Here is a 21,857-nt window from a genome sequence, read left to right on the forward strand (position 1 = left end):
AGCTTGGACATTTACATTAGGCTCTCACAATACAATATTTTGTTTTAAAATGGGGAAAATACATTGCTATAACCTATGTTATCTTGCCAAGTACGATTGTGAAAGCGCAAGAGAGCTTGGTGAGCTCATAAACGCATCTAAATAATTTGAGGCGGGTGAGCATTGGCACACTAGGGGCGGCAATTTTGCTGGCCGAAGTTACGACATTGCCATTTGTCGTACTTGTGAGCATCGTGTAGAAAAATAACGTAATAAACGACGACAACTAAGATTAATCAAGGAGAGCATCCCAAGCAGCATTGGCCGATAGCCAATCATTGGACGCCCCTTGGCTTCTCTTTGGGTTCCGATAGCTTGGCCAGACGCCGGCCTGTACTCAAAAGCCATTCGTGGACAACGAGCGCTATACGACCGGCCTTGAGGACACGCATTGGCCGGTGCGCAAAAAATCACACTGGACAGCGCGCTCATTCAAACGTAATTTTTTTATCATAAAATTTTATGAAGAGTAGTAGCCTATATGTGACGCAGGTATTTATGAGTGCCTTTACGCACGTCTTGGCATGTTCTTGTTAGTTGAATGACCACTCAAGTTCACTCAAAATATTACTGAAGTTTGCGTGTTTTTGAATTTGTTTTCACGCGCAGCGCACAACAAAAAAAGTAGTTCCAAATCATTTTCAACCTTGTGTCAAGTAGCACATTTAAATAAAAAGTATTGGCAGGTGTAAATGCCGACAGCCTTGCGTGTTGTTGCATATTGTTGCATGAAGTCTCACTGTAGAGCACTCGTGTGCGTTATTTTGCGTGTGTACTACATGCGCACCCGGCGCGCAAGCAGCACCACGCGAGGGCAGCACTGCGGTCGTTGCCCGCGGCGGTTCCCCAACATGACGGATTACGACGGTTAGAGCGCGGTGAACAGGCCAAAACGCAGCAAAAAGTAGTTACCTAAAGAGCCACAGCACCGTGCCACGAAACAAAGCGTACTTAAACTAAACTGCAGCTTATTCAAAACAGCGTGAGAGAGAGTGTTAAACGTTCAATAGGAATTGGTCATTTGTGTGTCCTAACGCAACGGTGAACGTCGAACTACTTCAGCGTTGTGCCTTTGCGCGTTCTTTGAACCCGCGGCGGGGCCGGTGGACAGGCGCGTTGCCCCGACGGCTCCGTCTCTTTTGTGGCATTGAAACTGCGGTAGTACTCCTGTACGTGTCTGTGAGGTGCGTTTTGGTGTCGGTGGCTGTGTGAAGTATACCTGAGTGGTGTAATAACATCGTTTACCTGCTACGGCCGCCGCTGAAAACGTAAGTCACCATTTCATTTTTTCGCGGTGCGGGAGTGCTCGCGCTCGTTCCCGCCAAAACTTCAGCTGTCGTTTATAACTGGCGCTCGCGAGTGCTGCTTAGTGTTGTTGGTTCTTGCGAAGAAAAAATTGGTCACATACATGTGCTTCCAATTGTGTGACGCCAGTTCTAGCTATCATTTTTCCGGCTTTGTGTTTTCCGAACAAGCAGCCGTGCTCCCACTGCAGGTTCACGACGTTCAGCATGCGTTGAAGCAAGACTCGTGTGCAGTATAAGAGTTGCGGATGTATTAAGCTGGCTTAATTAAACTCTACCTATTAATGAAGCTTTCGTTTCATTATTTTCTTGAGCAACGTAAAGGTATTGTCGAGCGACAAAGTAATTACACTACCGCTGGGCTTCTCCGTCGGTTCCGTTCGCGTCTGAATTCCGCGTCTGACGGGGCAGAAGTGAGCGAAGGCACAACAAAATTTCACGGAACCGCTGGCGTGTCGCTTTGTCTATTGGACTTTTTATATTACTTTGCGCTACTGCAATAAGAGTGAAGCCCATTTTCGGTGAAATTCCGGACTGTTTTCTCAAGAACGAGCCAAGTAACTGCTACCGTAAAACGCAGTATTGAAAAATGAATAGTGCAGTACGTTTTATGTTTCATAGCGAGTGTTAGTAGAACTTTAGGCTGAATATTTTCACACGGATATGTGGTAAGGCTTGTATAGGTGCTGTATTTAGTAAGCAGCGTGAATTTAGCATTATAGTTAACTATTTTTTTTTTACTTATTACAGGCGCTACGACGCACAGGTGTTTCCCGTGGACAAGTGGCGGATGCAGCAGTGACAAGCTTTCCAAGCTTGGCTATTCTACAATAGTGCTGTTCAAAAACATATTGTGGTCTTGGCAGGTCGGAGAACTACCGGGAATGAGGGTCCTGTTTTCATTTACCTGAATGCTTCTGTTTTGTACGCATCTCAAGCAGTTAAACAAATGATAATCGGTTCGCGCTTCATGAGCAGCGCTTTTTAAAATTTTTTCTCGACTGTTATTTGTGTTTGCTTTCATGTTTGTGTTCGTATTCTTGCCACTGTTAAACGAGGTTTCTCGTATATTTGATGAGTATAATAAAAAAGCTACACAGAGAGACCCGGTGTGTTGTGTTGCTCTATTGTTTTTGGCAAGTCACGTATGTATAATTGCTTGGCAAAGTTGATGCAGTTTGCTTATTGTGCCTCGCGGTCCCATTTCTGTTTATACATGCCATTGTACAGGAAATTATTTAACGAGTGCGCATTAAATAAAAAATGCGCACCCGTTTAATAATTTCCTGTATACTGGCATGTCCAAAGCAGAAATCGGGCCGCGAGGCAACTCGTAAAATAAGCATTGGTCATAAGGACTGGCCACAAAGCCAAAAATGTGCATGAAAATAGCGTGGGGTCGACCCATTGGCATTATCATGGCAAGGTACTTTGCCAAGCGTTGTCCAATATTGGCCTTCCAGGACTTGGCCAATTGTTGGCTTGTCACCTTTCCCAAACACCAGCCAATATTGGCGGCCGAGGTATTGCCAAGGTCGGACACATTGGCCACTGATGTTTTGCCATGCTTGGGCTTGGCAATTTCTGCTGCTTGGGATTGCATTATCTGTTATCAAGACCCGAGGGACATTTCGCTGCCTCTGTGATCGATGTGGCGACAGAAAAACCGGTGCCATTAGTTACAATTCACGGTAACTATCGCGCATTCAGTCAACCCCAATCACAGTATTGGCCGCGAGGCCCACCACTGCAGAGGCTGGCGCTGCGATCGTTTTGACGACACCTGTAGGATCACCGTTCCCACCTTGCTGCACAGTTGGCTTGCAGCGGGTGACACTTAGCTTAGGACGCGTGTTCTGAAAGTATTTTCGTGTTAATTTCATTCAAGGTAATTCGCAGTGCGTCAAGCGCAGTTTGACGTCATGGGGATTTTATAACGTATCAGCTGTGGTATATTCCCCGCAAACAACTTTAGCGTGGTGGCGTACGTGTGCGACCGAAGCGTAAGCTGCGGCTCGTATCCCCGATTAACAATGTAGACTACGATGATTGTCAGGCTAAGTTTCTAGATTTCCCTTGTTTAAAACAAATGTGTAAAGCAAGAAATCATGAAGCGTTTACTGCTCGCAGAAACGCTCCGCGCACACACCGCCGTGCCTGCCCGCACGGCCGACGGAGCAGCTCGAACCGACGCAGGTCGCGGCAGCAACAACTTGTCGCCACTTTTTAAAATCACGCTAGTTGTGGAAAAGTAATTCGACAGCCGTGAATTTGGGTGTTAGAGTAGTGAAAAATTCTGCTAGGTAGTGTCATCAGCTGTGGTTTTCAAAGCGATGCTCAAATATCTGCCGCGATCTACGCCGACCGTCCCCGAAGGTCGGTTCCGGCACCGCCGGCCCGTTCACGCGCGGTGCGGCGAGCGCGGCCGAAGGATATGTGCCTGCGCGCAAGCATCGGTCGAGTCCGTGGCAGGTTCTTGATCATCTACCGCTTAAACGGACGCGGATGCAAAGTTACACATCAAAGAAATAGGGTGGCAGTGAAGTGAAAAGTTGTATTAGGGACTCTCATTCGATAGCGGCGAAGAAATATCTGCCGCAACGTTAAGCCTAAAGTTCCCAACATTCGATTACATGCATCCGAAGCCGGCGGTGAGCGGTTCGAGAAGCCCCTTTCGTCACGCGCACGCGTGTTGCGTTAAGGTTCCCCCATCACTTGGGGGGCCCCCAACGCTCGGTTCGCCTATTTTAAAACTCCCAATTACCCGAATTAATTAACGACGTGTTTCGCCTCGCCTTCTGTGAGCAATCGTTAGTTTCATTGATGCTAGAGGAAGGCAGGCTCACTGTAAACATAAAAGAGCCCACGTTACAATTATACATTCCCACTACGAAGTCCTAATGAAAATTAAATCTAGCCATACCCAAACCCGCTCGCACGCGTTGAAAACTCGCGTTCGTATACCATTTATCCATTGCGGACAAGTTGTCGCAAAAAGTAAACATATCAGGCTACGGCAGTGATCGTTAATCAAATCCGGGAATAACTATGAAAAACATTGTAGGGGTAATAGCCACTGCTTAAGCCAAACTGCGCATCATAGCAGTACTTTTAAGCATGCGCGGCGAAGCAACCCGATCACCGTTCTCACGTAGTCATTCATTTACCAGGCAAGGCGAGCAGTAGGCGCGGTGAGATCACAAGTGAGCGAAGCGCTTCCGTCGCTGTTACGAGGTGTTTCCTTGCACACACAGTCTCGTACATGCCACGTCGCAAGTATTTACAGTGTACTTTTCTCGGCATCAGTTGCATCGTCCTTGGCGTGAGCTGGCTACGTAGAGCTGTGGGGCGCGGCGGTGTCGCCGGGAAAAAGCGAGTCGTTGATTGCTCGCCCGGATTATTAGGGTTGCAGACAACTTGTTTGGGTAATTTGCATCAAATCCACAAGGAGCGGGGGGATGGGGGGGGGGTACAGCGGCCACAGACACACACACATACACACACACACGCACACACACACAAAAAAACACGCGGCCGCATACGTACAGAAAATGGGTTGTAGCAGACGACAACCCGACCCGGCGTCCAACAAGTGACGTCATTCGTAGGTGGCGCCACGGTATGTCCTCGGGGCCAATACGCAGTACATCACGCTTAAAGTCCGTGAAGACCAGAAAGATAGCTAAAAAAACCTGCGTCGTCGTACGATTTGCCGACCCAATTGCAGTAGCAACCATGGTAACTACGCCGCCTGAAACGTCTGCTGGAGCGTTGCCGCCAAAAATGCCGCACATACAAAACGAATCGAGGCGGGCAACCCTGAAATGCGTGGTTTGCCTTGGACTACTGCACCATCGCAAGTAGCGAGACAACATATAGGCCGGTTTTGGTGGAGCATTATTTTTTCTACCTTGAGCGTATTTGCCTACTATTGCTTGAGCGTACCTCTACAAGAACTATAGACTTGATTTGACAGAAACAAAACCACTTTTAAATCCATATCACGGCCCATTCAAGTTGTTTACGTTCGCCCTTCACTTCTGAAGTTTCTCAAACACAGAATGTTCCAAAACGTTTGGTTATATACAGGTGGCTTGTGTTGCTCTTTGTTTTCTTGGCAGCTTCCAGCGCTTGCAAGAGGACTACATTCAATTCCTGCATTGAATATGGCCTCGTCAAACACCTATGCGATAAAGGACGTGAAGGGGGTCCCAATGGGATTGGCAGTCCAATTTGAAGATGAGCTGGACGACGGATTCCCCTGCTGCACATGCAGCGCCCTGACCCCCATGGGGCTCAAAGATGGCAAAGGCCACGTCTTCTGCCTGGCTTGCACCCGTGCTCACACTGACAGCGACAACCAATTCTCGTGCTCCCAATGCGGATGGCAAAGCCTGACAAGTAACGTGAGTGCATGGGTGATTTTTCTTATTGCTCCTTACAATAGAGGTCACGGTGATGTAAGCATTTTGGACTGATTAGTACGTGTGTGAAAACGAGGCGCTAACATGATCTGCCTGGGTAGTTGGTTTATAACATACAGGTGTCATTTTCGGGCCAAGGGTTGGTAAACTTTTGCCGTTCCTTTATGATGTATGCAGAATAAATTGATAGCCTTTCTGGGAGATCTCGTATTTAAAAGACATAAGTAATGTTCTATGTTGCTTCGTAAGAAGGCCCAATTTAACAAGGTGATAATCTTGAAACAGCCTCCCAACTTCATGGAATATGCCACTTATCAGAGTTCAGTGCGAGCAGTGTAGGGCTTGCAAAGTAGACGTTGTTCATGCACTCCGTTAGGGCTGCTTCTCTTCCAAACACTAAAGCTGAAGCACTGCGAAGAATGTACAACGCAGTTTAACTAGATTTATTTATTAGGTGCATAGTGCATAATCTTTTGCTTCTCTTCGCACTTAACGGGTGTCCCCTTGAGATCTGAATGTTTATCAAACGTCCTAGATTCCACCACTTTGCTTGCAGTACCTTTGTAAGAGCCTCGTTCACTTTTAGATGCGACTGCATCTCATTCACTCGCCTTGTCCCTCCATACGGCGTTGTTGTCCGTCCACACCCCTCCCCCTACACTATAAAAAAAATAGTTAGCGGGGCCCGGTTTCGATCCCACGACCCTGTGGGGGAACGCGAGGTACATGGTGCTCTTCCCACTGCGCCACAAAACCGAGACAGAAACAAATGCTACGAACGCGCCTTATATCCTTGACTCATTCAAACTACGTAAAGAAGCTACTGATACAACGCATGATGGGGCAATGATTAACACTTGCAATAAAAGAAAAGAAGCTCTTACTTACAGCAACAATGATGGAGTAAAGGTCGTTGCGACAGCGAAGCCCCAAGCATACCAGTCAGAGAGATTGACCAAGATTTGCCAATAAAACACAATAATAATCATAAAACATAATAATCATACTCGTTCCCGACACGTTTCACGCGATTTCAGAATCAATCCAACGGAAACACCAAGTGAACCCCCCGATGCGGCGCATCTATACAGGTTTCCCCTCGCGGGGAGGTGGGCGCAATTTTTTCGAAAACTATTTCATTCGTGAAATATACCTGCTGTAACAGAATTGCATTATGAAGTATTATGCGCCCTTGTGCGGTAGCAAGTATTATTAGCGAAAAATATTCTTGTACAGTCATTACGTACGTAGCAATGAACCAATAGCACGAAAATGTACGAACCTGGGTGCGTATACTAGTGTGTCCGACGCTCACTTCGGATCTGGGCTATGTTATTGGAGTAAGTTTTTTGTTTAGCCCTATAACAAATTCTCGGTGTCTGTCCCTGCCATCTTCGGCGAGAGTATTATCACAATTCCTATTGACCCTGGGTATTTCAGCCGGGCGCGGGAGATTAGCTCCGCAGGTAAGATTCACTAAATTTCCAGTAGGATTAAAGACGAAGATATTGTTCGTCATGGGCTAGGATATTTTGCAACTGCCTGGAGAGCTATAAACATGTCTGAGGTCCGCTCATATGTTTGGGAAGTGCTCCAACAGCGACATCACAGCTTGCTACTCAGAATTCACTGTTAATAGCTTGCTAGTTTTTTAGAAGTTATGAATTGTTCTCACTTTCTCACATTCTGAGTAACAGAAGCTAGGAACGTCTTTTACATCGTACGTCCGCCAGCGCAAGCGTCCCCGTTTAAGTTTTAGACATCCGCAATAAGTTGCGGAATTACTCCCTTAGAATAAAGTAAGTACTTTCAACCTGCTTCATCTTGGTTGCGCCACGATACTCTTGGTATATACCTGGATAATCTCCTGACATAAGGCCTTGCGTTACGTACGAGCTTACCCGTGAAGAGTGACCGTCATGTGAGCAGGTGCGATCATTCAATGGCGTGTGAGAAAGGTCGATTCCGATTTTTTTGAAACTGGAGCTAATCGAGCCCGCATTCATAAAGGGGCGCAATAAATCTCCCATTAACATATTTATAATAGTTACGGTAATGAAATTTATTGTTAAAAGGTTGCATCGTTAGTGCATATTTATACATTTTTTAGCCAGAATCCAAACTTCAAAGATACTGTTTTTCTTGCGTTTCTGATTGCTTAGCGTCGGCTGTGACCAGATACGACCAAGACATGTCGTAAAAATTTGAAGAAATGCTTTTTTTGCTGATTTTTTGTCTATAGACCAGGGAGCTCAGATTAACTAATGGCATAATTCTGCTCTGACTGTTCATAACAGAACCGTAACTTTAGCGAACCTGGGGCGTATTCGCAGACACCTGTTTCAGTCTGTATTGAGAAGGTCGACACGAACAGTCTTTCCCTTCGGTAATTATGGTAATCCAATAGCGGTAGATCCTTTGACTGGTACAAAAGGATCAACACGCACCTCTCGCGGTAGCTTCAAGATATCCGGCCATTACAATGTCCAAATGTTTTGCGGGTTCACTGCTGTCTGGACAGAATATTTCTTTTTGTCTTTGTTATGGGTAACATTCCGTCCTTTTCCTTAATCAGTTGGTATGGGTTGAATTCGATCGCATTTCGTAAAGCCGTCCGAGTCAACATAAAACAATTGGTAAGCAGTTCAGCTACAGACAAACGGTACTTCTTGACGCCTTTTTACCGAAATGGCGGATGAATGAAATAAAAGAACTAATGAGATAGCCTGCACACTGTGCACTGGAGATTGAGAACGCTTTAAAACAATGTTTATAACTAGCTTCGTCGAGACATTAGGTATTCCTTCAGTGATATTTGCTTAATACACACAAAAAAAGATTGCACACCACTTGCTTAGGCACGTATATGTGCACTTTAAGTCAAGAAACGAGCAAGAGTGGACAATATTCTGTGAATAAACAACTGAACTTGGTCAGGGCGTCTACTGCTATCAACTTGGAAATCGTGTCACCAAGGTAGGAGTGTAGGCTTAAGGCACGAAGGAGCAGCGGACAGGGTAAATGTTGCGCTGATGAGATAGCTTGAATAAATGTACATTCTTCCAAGGTTGGCTGTTGAGTCTAATGGGTGTAAAGGGTTGAAGAGGAAGGAAATGCTTTAAGAACAGGCACTGGCTAAAGCGTTTTCCGGAAGTCTTGACCAAAAACAAAGCCAAGAAGGTGTCCTAGGCCAAGTTATTTACTGAAACCGCCCACTTAGCGTATTATCTTAAAATAAATAGTTAAAGTAAGCTTTACTCATGTGAAGAAGCGCGAAAGAGAGTTTATGTGACAGATAGCGTCATTTTGCCGTTGGGTTTCAACGGTTTTAGGTGTATCGTTGGCGATCACAATAAGGCGGTGATTATGAAGTTGATTGATTGATTGATTGTGGGGCTTAACACGCCACCGCTACACAGGCAATCAGTCGCGCCGGAGTGGGGGGCTCCGGATTAAGTTTTACCTCCTGGGGATTTATAGCGTGCGCCGAAATCTCGAACACAAGATCGTTATCGCTTTTCGCCTCCATCACAAAAGCGGGCGCCGCGGCCGGGAATCGCACACGTGTCTCGGCAGCACAACGCCCTAGACACTGAGCCAGTGCTCCGGGTGATATTTTAATGATGAATATGATCATAAAGATGTAATAACAGCGAAGTTTAATTTAAATCGAAACCTTATTAAGGTATGGAATGTGTTGCGAAAACATTCTTGAGGTCGCAAACGTTAAAAGTGGAATGAATTACTCGCGAGTTTTCCGCCCACTAGACTGCTCATTACCACGAATAATGAAGATTGTTGAGATAATTTTTGCTGTGATGTCAAAAGTGTCTGAGTTTATCTTCTTGCTTTCATGCATCCCACAGATGACCACGAACACGCAAGATTGGACCACTCTTCTGGAGAAAAGTGCACTATGCCCCAATATAGATGCAGCGTGCAACTTCCGAGGTGCCTTTAAGGATGTTCTGGCAAGTTTTATTTTGTAACATTCGAAGGAGAGTGCTTAAAATTTCGACCATGCGAGTAGCTAATAGTACACTACCAATGATCGTGTCTTATTTCTTCGAAGCTAGAGAAGTGCAGACGAGGTTGATCAAATGGGGACTTTGATCCATCGCTTGCCTTGATGCAGGGGCATAGAAGGAGCACAGAATGCGAAAACAAGGAATGCAGCATGTATTGCAGGTACAATATGCATGTATTGAGCTGTATTGTATCTGGAATACATGCGACACTGTGCCGAAAATGTCGCCGTTTTTTTCGTGCCCTGACAGCGAAACAGAATTATACTGGCGTGTGGGGAGGAATAACGTCAGCCAAACTAGCGGTGGTATTACCTGGAGGGGAGGGAGGTATAACTGCCTTTACTGAGACTGATGAGGTGAGCCTAGAAAAGACGCCTGGCTTTCTACTTCAGACGGGTAAAAAAACTGACATATAGAGATAAGATGGCGATTACGTCGATCATCCGCGCGGATGTATATGGACACCAATGGAGTCCTGCATACCCGAGGAAAGCTAGCCGAGCTTCAGCCGCTCGGTAAGCGAATTTTGGGCATTACCAGAGGGCCATGATGCACTAAACTTTCATCTTATGAACGGCATGTCCTGGGACACCAAAACATACATTCTGGGAAATGAAAACCGTATCCAATCATAAATGAGCTCTAGTAGGTCATTGTGCAAGTTGCGTACTGAGCAGAGTCAGTTAGAAAGTAGCCTACTGAGGCTTCAAGCGAAAGTGCCTTGTGTAGGCGAAATTCGCCCTTATGCGGACTAGAACCACTTCTACTGCATATTAAGTAGATTCGGAGTCTGGAAATTACTTTGGGCGTCTGTAGATTGAAGGGGAACCCACTGATGTGGCAGAAGAGTCCCCGCACATCGTGGCATAATCCAGGCAACATATGATAAAAGCAGGCAAGGATATTTTTTGCGAATATAACGTGTAAGAGTGCACACCTATGTCATTCGCGATCGACGCCGAAGTTTTGAGTTGGCGTTCCAAATTATTCCACAATACTCCCAAATCTACTGAAGATGAAAACGATGAAGCGGCCCAAAGATTGTTGATTCAGAAAATTTGTCTGATACAAACTGATCTCCCGGTGAATGCAGGATGCCTTTCTCCTCAGGGTACCTACATCGGGTAGTAAAAATATTGGCAATTGTGTTGCGGCTAATAATGATTTTGGCGATTCTGGTTATGTATAACCTATTGTTACGCTGAACGCCTTCGTGGGATATTTTATAGCACCTCAATGCGTCTTGTTTTTTTTTGCAGATTCATTACAAATTGTGCGGCCTAAAAGGAAAAGTGCAGTGCTCACTTTGTGGATCTCTGCAAGTGCGGAAGAATCTGGGTGACCACGTGAAAGAGGACTGCCCAAAAAGGGTGCAGGGTTGCAGTTTCTGCCCTGAAGATATGGAAGCCGACGAGATAGAGGTTAGCTTGATACCGCGAAAATTACGTTCTCAATCTGGTAATTTTTGGGGGTACGGTTGATTTTAATGTGAATACTGTAAATGGAAGCCATGCATTTATGCTCCCCTTTTTCATGGATCCTTCAAGGTCCCAAATTTATTCCGGGGATTTTAGCTTCGTTCAGTGCAATGAACTCTCACTGCTGAGTTTACTCTTTAAGGTATGTTTGTTCATATATGAAAGGAATCATTCCTTAGTCATAATTTCCTTGGCGTAGATCTGAACTCAAGAAACACGTGCGCTGTAATGTGAAGAGAAGTTGTGCAAAGCTTCTAGTTGAATTCTTTTTTTTTTTACTCTTGGTGCTTTTTCAGGTGAACGGTATTTTTTTCACGAGTAGTTCTGTAATTGTCAGGTCATTCCTTACGATTCGTTTTTGCAAATTTGGTCAAGCCGCCTATGTTTGCTGGTGGTATCACTTCGTACTGTCACACACTCATATCTACTAAAACAATCTAAGCCCGGGCGTTACCTAGTCATTGTGCTCCCGCAAAAGAGCGTAACGTAATATCATCTTTGAAGTTTCATGTGGGTTCTCGTGGCTCTTAAAAAGTAATTTCTTTCATACCTGTGGCGCCGCAGTTCCCAAAAAAAAAAATATGAATGGAGCTCTTATATATTTCCTCGAAACTCGTGCACAAAAACACTAACATTTACGCCATCTCGGTAACTTCAGGAATGTCTTAACTTGTGTTAAAAACGTTTTCTCGAAACGTGGCTGCCACGGCGTGCGTGTACGCGCAAAATTTTAAAATTCTCCTTACCTCAGAGGATGCCTCATGAGCGCCCTGGCTTCGTTCGGTAAATTTTAGTGCTGAATTTTTAAACGGTTCTAAGGTTACGCGGGTTTCTGCAAGAAATCACGAGTGCTTTACATGTTTCTGACAATTTTTCTGAGAGATCCTAACATGAATTTACGAAACAAGACCAGGCTGCTCCTGAGGCATTCTCATTTTAGTAAGGTGCGTTCTAAAATTTGTGCCAAACTCTTTATTACCGAAAGGTGTGATAAAGGGTTTGTGGGTACCTTGTAACTCTTAGCTAAGGAGCGCTGACTGCAGGAGAAAGCAAGGGAAACACAGAACAGGCGAAGCACACAGCCTTGTCACAACAGGTCACCTGTCGTGTGCGTTTCAGCTTTCGCCGTCGTAAGCGCTGTTTATCTTCCTTAATTACCGTTTTATGTGCGCCATCCCAGTCGACACCAGTTGAAATTTTGGTAGCAGAAGGCATGTTTAAAGTTTAGAATTGTCAACAGAAAGCAGGCCTAAAAGTATATGTAAACGAATATAATTGACCCTGCTGTTAAAGATTGTAAACAGGCATCGGGATGAACGGTGCAAGCTTGAAAGTACACGTTTTTATCCCCCTGAACTGTGCTAAGGTTAACTTGTCGTGACGTTTTGTTTAAGATGCTGTCCATTATATGTGTTATTTGCTACCGGTTTATCAAACTTTGTTCCGTAAGTTTTGTTTTAACTTTATCAAAAAACGAAAACTGTTAGACACCCTTAAGTTGCCTCACATAGGAGTTTATATACGTCACATTAGTTTTCCGTGTGGTTTAATGGTTCCAGTGTGGTTCCTCATCCAATTCTTTTTTTTTCACTACTTGTAAATTATAATACACATTGCTCATTTGAAACAAACACGGGATTTACCCGTCGCTATGCGGAAACTGCGGTCGGGCAGTCACCGAATCGGTAGTGTAATCAGAGGGGATCGGCAGCACATTGTTGAATGAAGTTGAAACTGAGGCGAGCCATTTTGATGTGATTTTCGGGTGAGAACCCACGTGCGTGCACGCAAGCACACCCTTGCGTGCATGCACACGCAAACGCAGGCACGCGCACGCACACACACAAACATACACACGTTGACACTCTCACACACGCGCACGCGCACAAGCACGCAGATGCGCACGTGCACACGCGGACGCCCGTACGCACGCACGTACAGACGCACAATTGCGGACGCACACACGCGTACACACACGCGCTACTGCACGTGCACTCAGCACGCAGCGTGCGCGGGCGTAACCACCATTATTTGGTCACCTTCATGCCGCCTTATTTACACCTTTTTAATCAATGACCGAATTTTACTTCATTTTCTTGCATTTTTCGAAGTTTTGAAACTGACCCGTTTAGCATTTATCGTCTTCTTTCTAAACAAGCATACAAGGGTAACCGGTTGTGCACGCAGATACACGAAGCAGCCTGCCGTTATCGACCAGCCCAGTGCCCGCACTGCGAGGAGGACTTCGAAACGCTTGCACAGGTAAAAGCGCCGCATACCGAAATATGTGCGCAAATTTTTTTGTTTGCTGTACATGCTATTCGGCTTTATCATGATGATGGCGATTGTTGGCTTTTTCTGGTGCAACACCGTGAAATGGCAAAGAGCGCAGAATCTTAGGAACTAAGGTGGAGTCGACGAAAACGTTGAACATTAAGTGTTTGAAATAAATATGGCTGGTGTACAGGGCCAGTGTGAAGAGCAAAGTACTTCAGAGACAGATGACTGGTGTACAGGACTGTCTGTAAATCTCACCATAGCAGCTGCGAGATTTGCAGAGAATTAACCTGAGGTTGATGAAATAGGAAACGAACATGGAAGAATCCCGAGGATACAACCAAAAAAATTGACTGCATTTAAAGTGACAACCCAGGTAGTGTGCAACACGTAGATGTGCTAGCATTCCGAGCGGCGATCATAGGATGGTTGGATGCAAGGTAAGGCTTAATCTCAAAAGAGAAAAAGAGGAGACTCGCGAAGACTAAGAAACACCGCATGGAGTCAGTCAGGGCCAGGTCGGAGGTCTTTAAAATTATTCTTCAAAGCAAATTCGGGCATGTAGACGAAGAGAACGAGGTCAAAATAGACAGTGTAAATGACACCCTACCGCGGACAATCAGTGAATCAGCAGCGGCTCTGGGAGAAGCAACATGTAGGGAATAAAATTGAAAAACTAACAAAACGAAGGCACTAATTGCCAAACATAAGAGCATAATATCAAGTACGGCAGATCAGACTGAATTAGTCGAGCAGACGATACTGTTTAACATAGGTAAAACAAACTACATTCGCGCTTATAACATGGCAGTGATCGAAGAAACGCTGAAAATAGGGGAAAGCTCGAAAGCAACTGGGAGAAAGCTGGCCATCGGCAAAGATAGGATGTACGCACATTGAGACGAGCAGGGTGACGTTACGCACAACCTGGACTAAATATTAAATGTATCAGAAGGATTCTACACCAGGTTGTATGCCAGCGACTTCAGACCAGGGTAAACCATAAGAGTACAAGTTACACTTGCGATGTCCTACAAAAGGGACATAGGAAATGATCTCAAACGCATGAAAAGAGGAAAAGCTGCAGGTGACGCTGGCATAACCGTGGGTGTTTTGAAGGGGGCAGGAGATATTATACTGGAAAAGTTTGCTTTACTGTTTTTGGAATGCTTGAAGCCTCAAAGTGCCGTGCCCATTGCCAGGAAAAACGCCCACAATATTCTGAGTCGCAAGAAGGGAGATCCCAAGGATCTGAAGGATTACAGGCCGAGGAACCAAAGTTTTAGTTAGTCGCATGGGTGATAGCATGCATTTCCAACAACACAGAGAGTAGGCTGAGTTTAGGAAAGGGTAATAAACCATGAATCACACCCATGTTGGGAACGAAGAGACAGAAATGTGCAGACTACACATTTATGCGGCATTCATAAACTATGAGAAAGCATTTAGTTTCGTACGGACCGCAGCCGTGCTAGATGCACTAAAACCCCAGTGAATAAAGGAGACCTACATAGGCCTTCTAGAAGATATGTATGAGGAATGAAAGGGCAGGATTATCGTCCAGAAGCAAAGCGATAAAATCCCAATCCGAAAGGGCTCAAGACAGGGAGAAACCATCTCACTAAAACTATTCACGGCATGACTGGAGGGGGTATTTAGAAAAGTTCACTGGGAAAACATAAGAATCCCCACAGGGGCACCTTGTGTTCGAGGTGATGGTAGGGGCGACACTGCGGACCCTGAGCCCAAATTGGTTGGACCCACCCCCGCCCTTGTCTGTGCGGGCTTTGCTGTGTCCCGGGAAAAGGGAAACCTGGTGGCTGAGCCAAACCAGGGTTGTTCTGAACATTCATGGTCTCTTGGCAGAGGCACCACACCACTTTGGTCCCCGCTCCCCGTAGATGCTATCCCCAGTCTGACCCGACCTGGGGGGAGGATCACCCAGTCGCCTTTTCCTGTCCTCTTCTTCATCTTTTTCCTTGTCTATTTTCTTTCCTAACCCTGTCCTGCCATCCTCGCTGTTCCACATTTCTCCGTTCTTTTCTTCACGCGGAGAGGGTTAACCTTGTGCGAAGATATCACCTTAGATTTGGAGCATAGGGTTATAGCGGCAACGTGCAGTTAACATGCGCTGCAAAGCCACGTTACCATGCTGGGCTCGATGGTGGGCGACTGGCCTTGCCGCCTGATATTTTCCTTCTTTTATGTCATCGTTGTCCATCTCCCCCTAAAAGAACTGATCGGCCCTCAAAAAGGGGCCGCACCGAAGTAATGCGACTACAAAGACCAATCACTACTTTCGCAAAATTTTTAGAAGTACATTCTACTGATGACACCAAACCAATGAACAAACAGTCAGTGTCGGTCACTGCGAAAAGCGTAGGGAACATTGTAGGCGAAGAGTATTATGCCAAGAAGCTTGCATACGGTGACATCCTCGTTTAGGTAATCAGAAACAACCTAAGCGACAATCTACTTAAACAGGAGAAATTCGCTGACCTGCCAGTCACTGTCACCCCACACCGCACCCTGAACACCATTCAAGGTGTTATATCTGTGTAATAGCTACTGAATGAAACTGAGGTTGACGTCCTTGAGGGGCTGACAGACCAAGGTGTAGTCGCTGTTCGAAGAATAACTATACGCATAGACGAGAAGGAAATCCCGACAAAACACATCACCTTAACTTCTGCAAGCACCACCCTGCCTGAGATGGTGAAATTCGATTTCATCAAGTCCCAGGTACGACAATACATCCGAACCCGAGACGATGTTTCAAATGCCAAAAGTACGGCAATGGCATTCAAGCATGCCAGAGAAGCTGACATGCGCCAAGTGTGGCGACACTGAACACTCTTCCGATATTTGCCAGAGCACCACAACCACGTTTACGAACTGCAGCGGTGCACACCCCGCGTAGGTGCGATACTGTCCCACTTTCAAAAAACAAAAGGAAATAATACAGAATAATATCTCAGAGAACATCAGGTTCGTTGAAGTGCACCAGATACACAGGTTGTTTTAGGCAGCCTCCTATGCAGATGCCACCCACCGGGGGTTGGTGCGGAGTCTAGTTAGTGCAGCGACGCAGTGTAGCCTTGCTACTGCGCCGCCGTCTCTTCCCCATACTGAGCGGCTTCCAATCACTCCTGCAATTCCGGCCGAGGATCTGGTTGACACTGCGCCTCCTGAGCTGCCTTTGGCAGCCTCAGCCGCCACAACGTAAGCGGATCCCGCGGTTGTGGCAATCACGAACACAACCGCAAGCCACGCCGTGCCCACTGCTCCACCACCCCACTCTGATATCCTTGACTGTGAGGTGAGCTTGGATACTGGTGGGCCGGCTCCCTCTGCCACGCCTGGCGTGCCGTGATCCACGCCCTCAGTGCGTGTTGCCGGCCGAGGTGCCAATCCTCTGGGTGCGATCCGCCAAGAGACCTCTTCGGCACCGGAGAGGCAATACTTCAAGCAATGAATGTTATGTTGCCTCCTCCACCACCTCAGGTGCAAAGGCAGCGGCGCCTGTCATCTGAAAACCCACCAAACATACTGCGGGGTGGGCGCCGCAAAACCTCCATCCCGTCAACACCCCAAAACCTTAGATCATGACATGGATATCACGCCACCTCGGCCTCCAGCGCAGTCATCCAAAGAACAGCCCGGCAGTCTTGGCCGCGGGAAAAACTACAAGCTGCTCGAGTCACTGTCTCTTATCCGGGCTCAGTGACATGGGGATCTCCGTCCAAGCAAAACCTACACTTTTTATGCTTTTATGCCAGTTCAAAGCATCTTTTATGCCAGTTCAAAGCATTATCCAAGGGAACTGTAGGGGCCATATTAGAAACCTCGATGACATTTACGAACACCTCCACAAGTACCATCCCAATATCCTATGCCTAAAAGGGACACACTTAACTACACAAACCATCTTCCTCAAACGATACTTCGTATTCAGGAGAGACAGGGGCAGCTGCACTCACTCCTCTGCTGTTGTAGCGATTGTCTTGCAAAAGTCTCTCCCCTGCCTACCTCTTCATTTGCTCACTTCCCTTGAAGCTCTGGCAGTTGGAGCAAGCCTCTTTAACAGGTTAATAAGTTTGCTGTCTATACACTCCCTCTGATTACCGTCTATCGATTTCAGAATTCGAGTCCCTAATAAATGAGCTCCCGGATCCCTACTTATTAGTTGGCGACCTTAATGCACAGAGTGAACTCTTGCGGTCTGAATGGACAGATGTCCGGGGCCACTTGCTAGAAAAGTTTTTATTCTCTTCCGGAGCTTCCCTACTCAATAAAAAACAACCGACATACTGCAACACTACACACAATACATATACCTGGCAATTGGCTCTTCTGTCCTCTTTGCATCATTTGAATGTGGAGTGGACGATAATCCTTAAGGGAGCGACCACTTCACAGTCATCCTTAACGGCAGTTAAAAAAGCCCTAACAGTTCCTTCTTGAACTATAAACAACAATTATCTCAGCTTTCATACGCATCTTCAAGCCATTTGGGCATTGAACAAGCCTGTAAACGGGCTACGGCACATATTCTTCATGCGGCCGAGTGCTCGATTCCGCAAACATCTGGGGTCACAGCTAACACTAGGAGGCCTTGAAGGAATGAAGAGTGTCGGCATGCACGGCAGGCTCGAAATGAGGCATGGGGTGTTCTTCGCAAGCTTACCACATCACAAAATCTTTTTCTTCAAACGCGCGTAAACACAAGGAAGGCGCATTCGCCAGCAAGACAGAAAGGAGAACGGGCGCTCTTTTCTTACTTTTATCAGTTCATGCAGGCAACTTCTATAAATTCAAACAGGCAAGGTAGGAAACTGAATTAAAAAGCTTAGTGGAAGTAAAACACACAGCATACCTTTGGTCAGCAGTGCAGGTGACCCCCTGGAGGACTAGGAAAACGCACTTACGAAACGCTTTCAATGTGTTTCGAGTTCTAGTCACTACGCGAATGCTTTCTCTCAGCACAAATTAGCCATAGCCTACCATAGCAAATAACTAGCCATAGCCAATAACGTACCTATTAGGTATAAAAATACATCTGACGGACCATACAACTCCGAATTTTCTCTAAAAGAGCTTTTGGTTGCCCTAGGGACATGTAAGGCTTCAACGCCAGGGGCATATAGGATATCATATACAATGATTCAACATCTGAACACATAAACTCTCCGAACACTCTTGCACTTATTGAATAACATTTGGGCAGCGGGATATTTTCCGAGGGTTTGTAGAGGAGCTGTTCTAGTTGCCGTGTTGAAAGAGGGGAAATATGCCTCACTAACTGCAAGTTATCGACCAATAGCTCTAACAAGTTGACTGGGACAGCTTTTCGAAAAAATTGGTAAATAAGAGGCTAATGCATTCTCTTGAATATCACTTCATCTGGACAGTTGTCAGGCGGGTTTTCGATCAGGTTGAAGCACAACTGACCAGCTAGCAGCCTTTGAGTTGTATATCAAAGATGCCTTCATCCACAAACAGCACTGTCTTTCTATTTTCTTTGACTTAGAAAAAGTATATGACACCAGTTGGCGCCACGACATACTGCTTGATCTCAAGGCTTTCCTTCTGTCTGGGCACATGTTAAACGCTATCGAAAATTATTCGTCACAGCGAACATTTAGTTTAAAAGTAGGGACAGTGGTATCCGAAAAATACATACGAACAAGAAAATGGTGTTCCTAAACGTTGAGTATTAAGATGTACTCTGTCGTTAAAATGAATTCGATTGGGAAATTGTTGCCACCCACAATCTCTTACTCAATGTATGTTGACGATGTCCATATTAGCTTTAGGTCAGGCAACCTGTCGATATGTGAAAGCGAGATACAGTTACGCGTAACCAGGCTTGCGAAATGGGCAGAACAATATTGTTTAGACAGGATCCTCCAAAAAAGTGCGTGTATTTTACTCACAAGACATCGTGGAGTTCATCAAGAACCCGACATCGCACTGAAAAGAGAAAGGATTCTCGTCAAGAAAGAACACAAGTTTTTGGGTGCTATACTTGACGAAAAGCTAACATTCATACGGGGCATAAAGACACTCAAACAAAAATGCTTAAACGCCATGAAAATTTAAACTGTTTTCGCATCAGTCTTATTGCGCTGACAAAGACTGCGTTTAACGCCTGTTTGTCAATTTAGTTAGGTCACGTGTAATATAACGTAAGCGTAACGTAGGGGTCTGTGTCTAAAACTACCCCAATAATGTTGGACCCAGAGCTACATTTGGGCTTTGCCTTGCCTCGGGAGCCTCGGGAAGACAGTATTAGAAAAAAATCATCCAACGCCCTTACGGAGATTCGAACTGGGACTGCGTGAACATGAAGCGGGCATTTTACCTCTACGCCATGTCAATAGATGGCGCCAGCAGGTCAAGCTGGGCTCTCAGTACATACGGCTGGCTGTTTCTAGTTTTTCGTTGTATTTGAGAGTTCCTCGCAATGATACCGCCTGTTTCTTACTCGCCGATTTGTAGTCGGGCCCCATGTAGCTGTTAATACTAGTTATGTAGCCGCATTGCCCTTATTTAACCTAAAAGAAGCTATCGGACATGCGTCACTCGAAGACACAAGCCACGGCAGTTGGGCCAAGACCGTGTGTCGCTTGCTGCTTGAGCTGTCAGAATCGCACGGATTTCACTGGTCGCAACCTCATTTTTCTTAAACGATCTCATATTTACAATCCGTTCGACTAGGTGTGAGCCAATCATAAGTCTCCCAAACTTTTCCAAAGTGGCCGCTCGCTTTCGAACGATAGACAAGGTACGTCTCGGTACCGTCCGGCCAAGTCGCTTCGGGATACGGTAGGGTTCTGCGCATGCGCGGTGGCGTCCAGACGGTAGACGTTACCGTACCGGAACCGTCTTTTCGATGTGCTATAACTCTCTAATATTGCGCCGAATAGCTAACGACGATCATAAAAAGGACTTTCTATAGCCAACCATACAATATTTTTGTATGGGAAGAGGGTGGTCGAACGCTTTGGTAAAATCCAAAAATGGCAATTTTATAGAGTAAACCAGTGTAACCACGTACTCCTCTTAACTAAGACCAAATAATTCGCTCACGCTGTATTACATACCGCCCGTCGCACTAACGTTCTCTACACTACGGTAGTAAAAATGATCTTGCACCGCTTCGTTGCTGTTTCTCCACCCATTATAAGTTTCGCTGAGGAACTAAGCATGTGCAGCTTTTCCGCTCATGGCAGTGCTTTCAACAGTGATTACGCTGTAGTTATTTCGCGAAATGGAAAGAATTTCGCTCAGGTAATCTTGGGGGCGAAAACTTGCTTTGTGCGCAGTTTCAAGTCCTGCCCTTTGCACGACTATGTTCCAGAGCCATGGAAAATATCTCATTCAAATGCACGGGGAGAAAGATTTGTGAGCGAATTACACGAAAAATATTCAGAATCCTGGAAACTCCTTTTAGATTTTTCATCTTCTCATTGACTTCTGGCTTTATGTCAAACATCACTTTCCTGAAGCGGTTTTGCTAGGTTCCTGAGAGGTCGGAATTTTGAGCGACAAAGCTGGGTATGATTTGCAAGTAGGTATATTTTGCGAGACAATGGAAAGGCGGAAACTAGATCGATTAGCTCCCGAAAAAGAACGCGTCACTCTCGCAGTGAGCAGGGATAAAAGAACAAAACTGAGTCGTTTGGCGAGGCTCATTTGAGTTCCCGTGTTGGGATGCCCATAGCATGGAATCTATTCCATAATATTGAGCGTTTACGATATCACTATAACGGGTTTTGCGTTATTCTCCTGAATTCAATTCAATGTTCAAATTCGAGTGTTTTGTAACCACAGTCGCGTAGTAAATTCTAGTCTCACTGCTCAACGGTGTGCGATGCTGGATGGAACACGAAGGAATTTTGCGAAAACCAACTTCAGGAGAAATGCAAACGCGCAAGGCTCTTGCAAACGCCTCAGGTAATGGTTCTTTTCTTGACACAACAGTCGTGAATTTTCTAGAGCACAGCCTGCTCCACACGGGAAGAGCACAGGCATCCTAAGTTAGCTCAGATAGATTAAGTACTGCCATTAAGGTTCGCTGTTGAGCTGTAGCCTCCAAACCAGACGCACCAAAAGGGTATGTTTAGTTGTGTTAAACATTTTGCGTAGTATGTTCTTGTTGCTGATTACGTTGACTTGCTTGCTAACCTTAACTTTGTGAAATATAAAAATGCGCTGTTTATATTTAGCATTTAGAGAGTGGGACAAGTCAGAACCTTAAGATAAGCCCGTGAGAATGGCCGACGCAATACTGTTGACTAGTTT

General features: G+C 45.7%; 1 protein-coding gene across 3 annotated transcripts in view; it reads left to right on the plus strand.

Annotated features, from left to right (window-relative positions):
• Positions 1 to 21,857, plus strand: part of LOC144157716 (TNF receptor-associated factor 5-like) — a 53,722-nt gene that overhangs the window by 13,285 nt on the left and 18,580 nt on the right. For all 3 annotated transcript variants that reach the window (XM_077688497.1, XM_077688496.1, XM_077688498.1), the window contains exons 2-5: positions 5,465 to 5,749; positions 9,634 to 9,738; positions 11,055 to 11,216; positions 13,461 to 13,535. In XM_077688497.1, the coding sequence (XP_077544623.1) occupies positions 5,510 to 5,749; positions 9,634 to 9,738; positions 11,055 to 11,216; positions 13,461 to 13,535 (582 nt within the window). In that variant the 5' untranslated portion in view covers positions 5,465 to 5,509. The remainder of the gene's footprint in view (positions 1 to 5,464; positions 5,750 to 9,633; positions 9,739 to 11,054; positions 11,217 to 13,460; positions 13,536 to 21,857) is intronic.

This window comes from Haemaphysalis longicornis, unplaced genomic scaffold, assembly GCF_048455015.1.
Source record: "Haemaphysalis longicornis isolate Haplotype H1 unplaced genomic scaffold, Haemaphysalis longicornis Haplotype H1 scaffold_10, whole genome shotgun sequence".
Lineage (NCBI taxonomy): Eukaryota > Metazoa > Arthropoda > Arachnida > Ixodida > Ixodidae > Haemaphysalis > Haemaphysalis longicornis.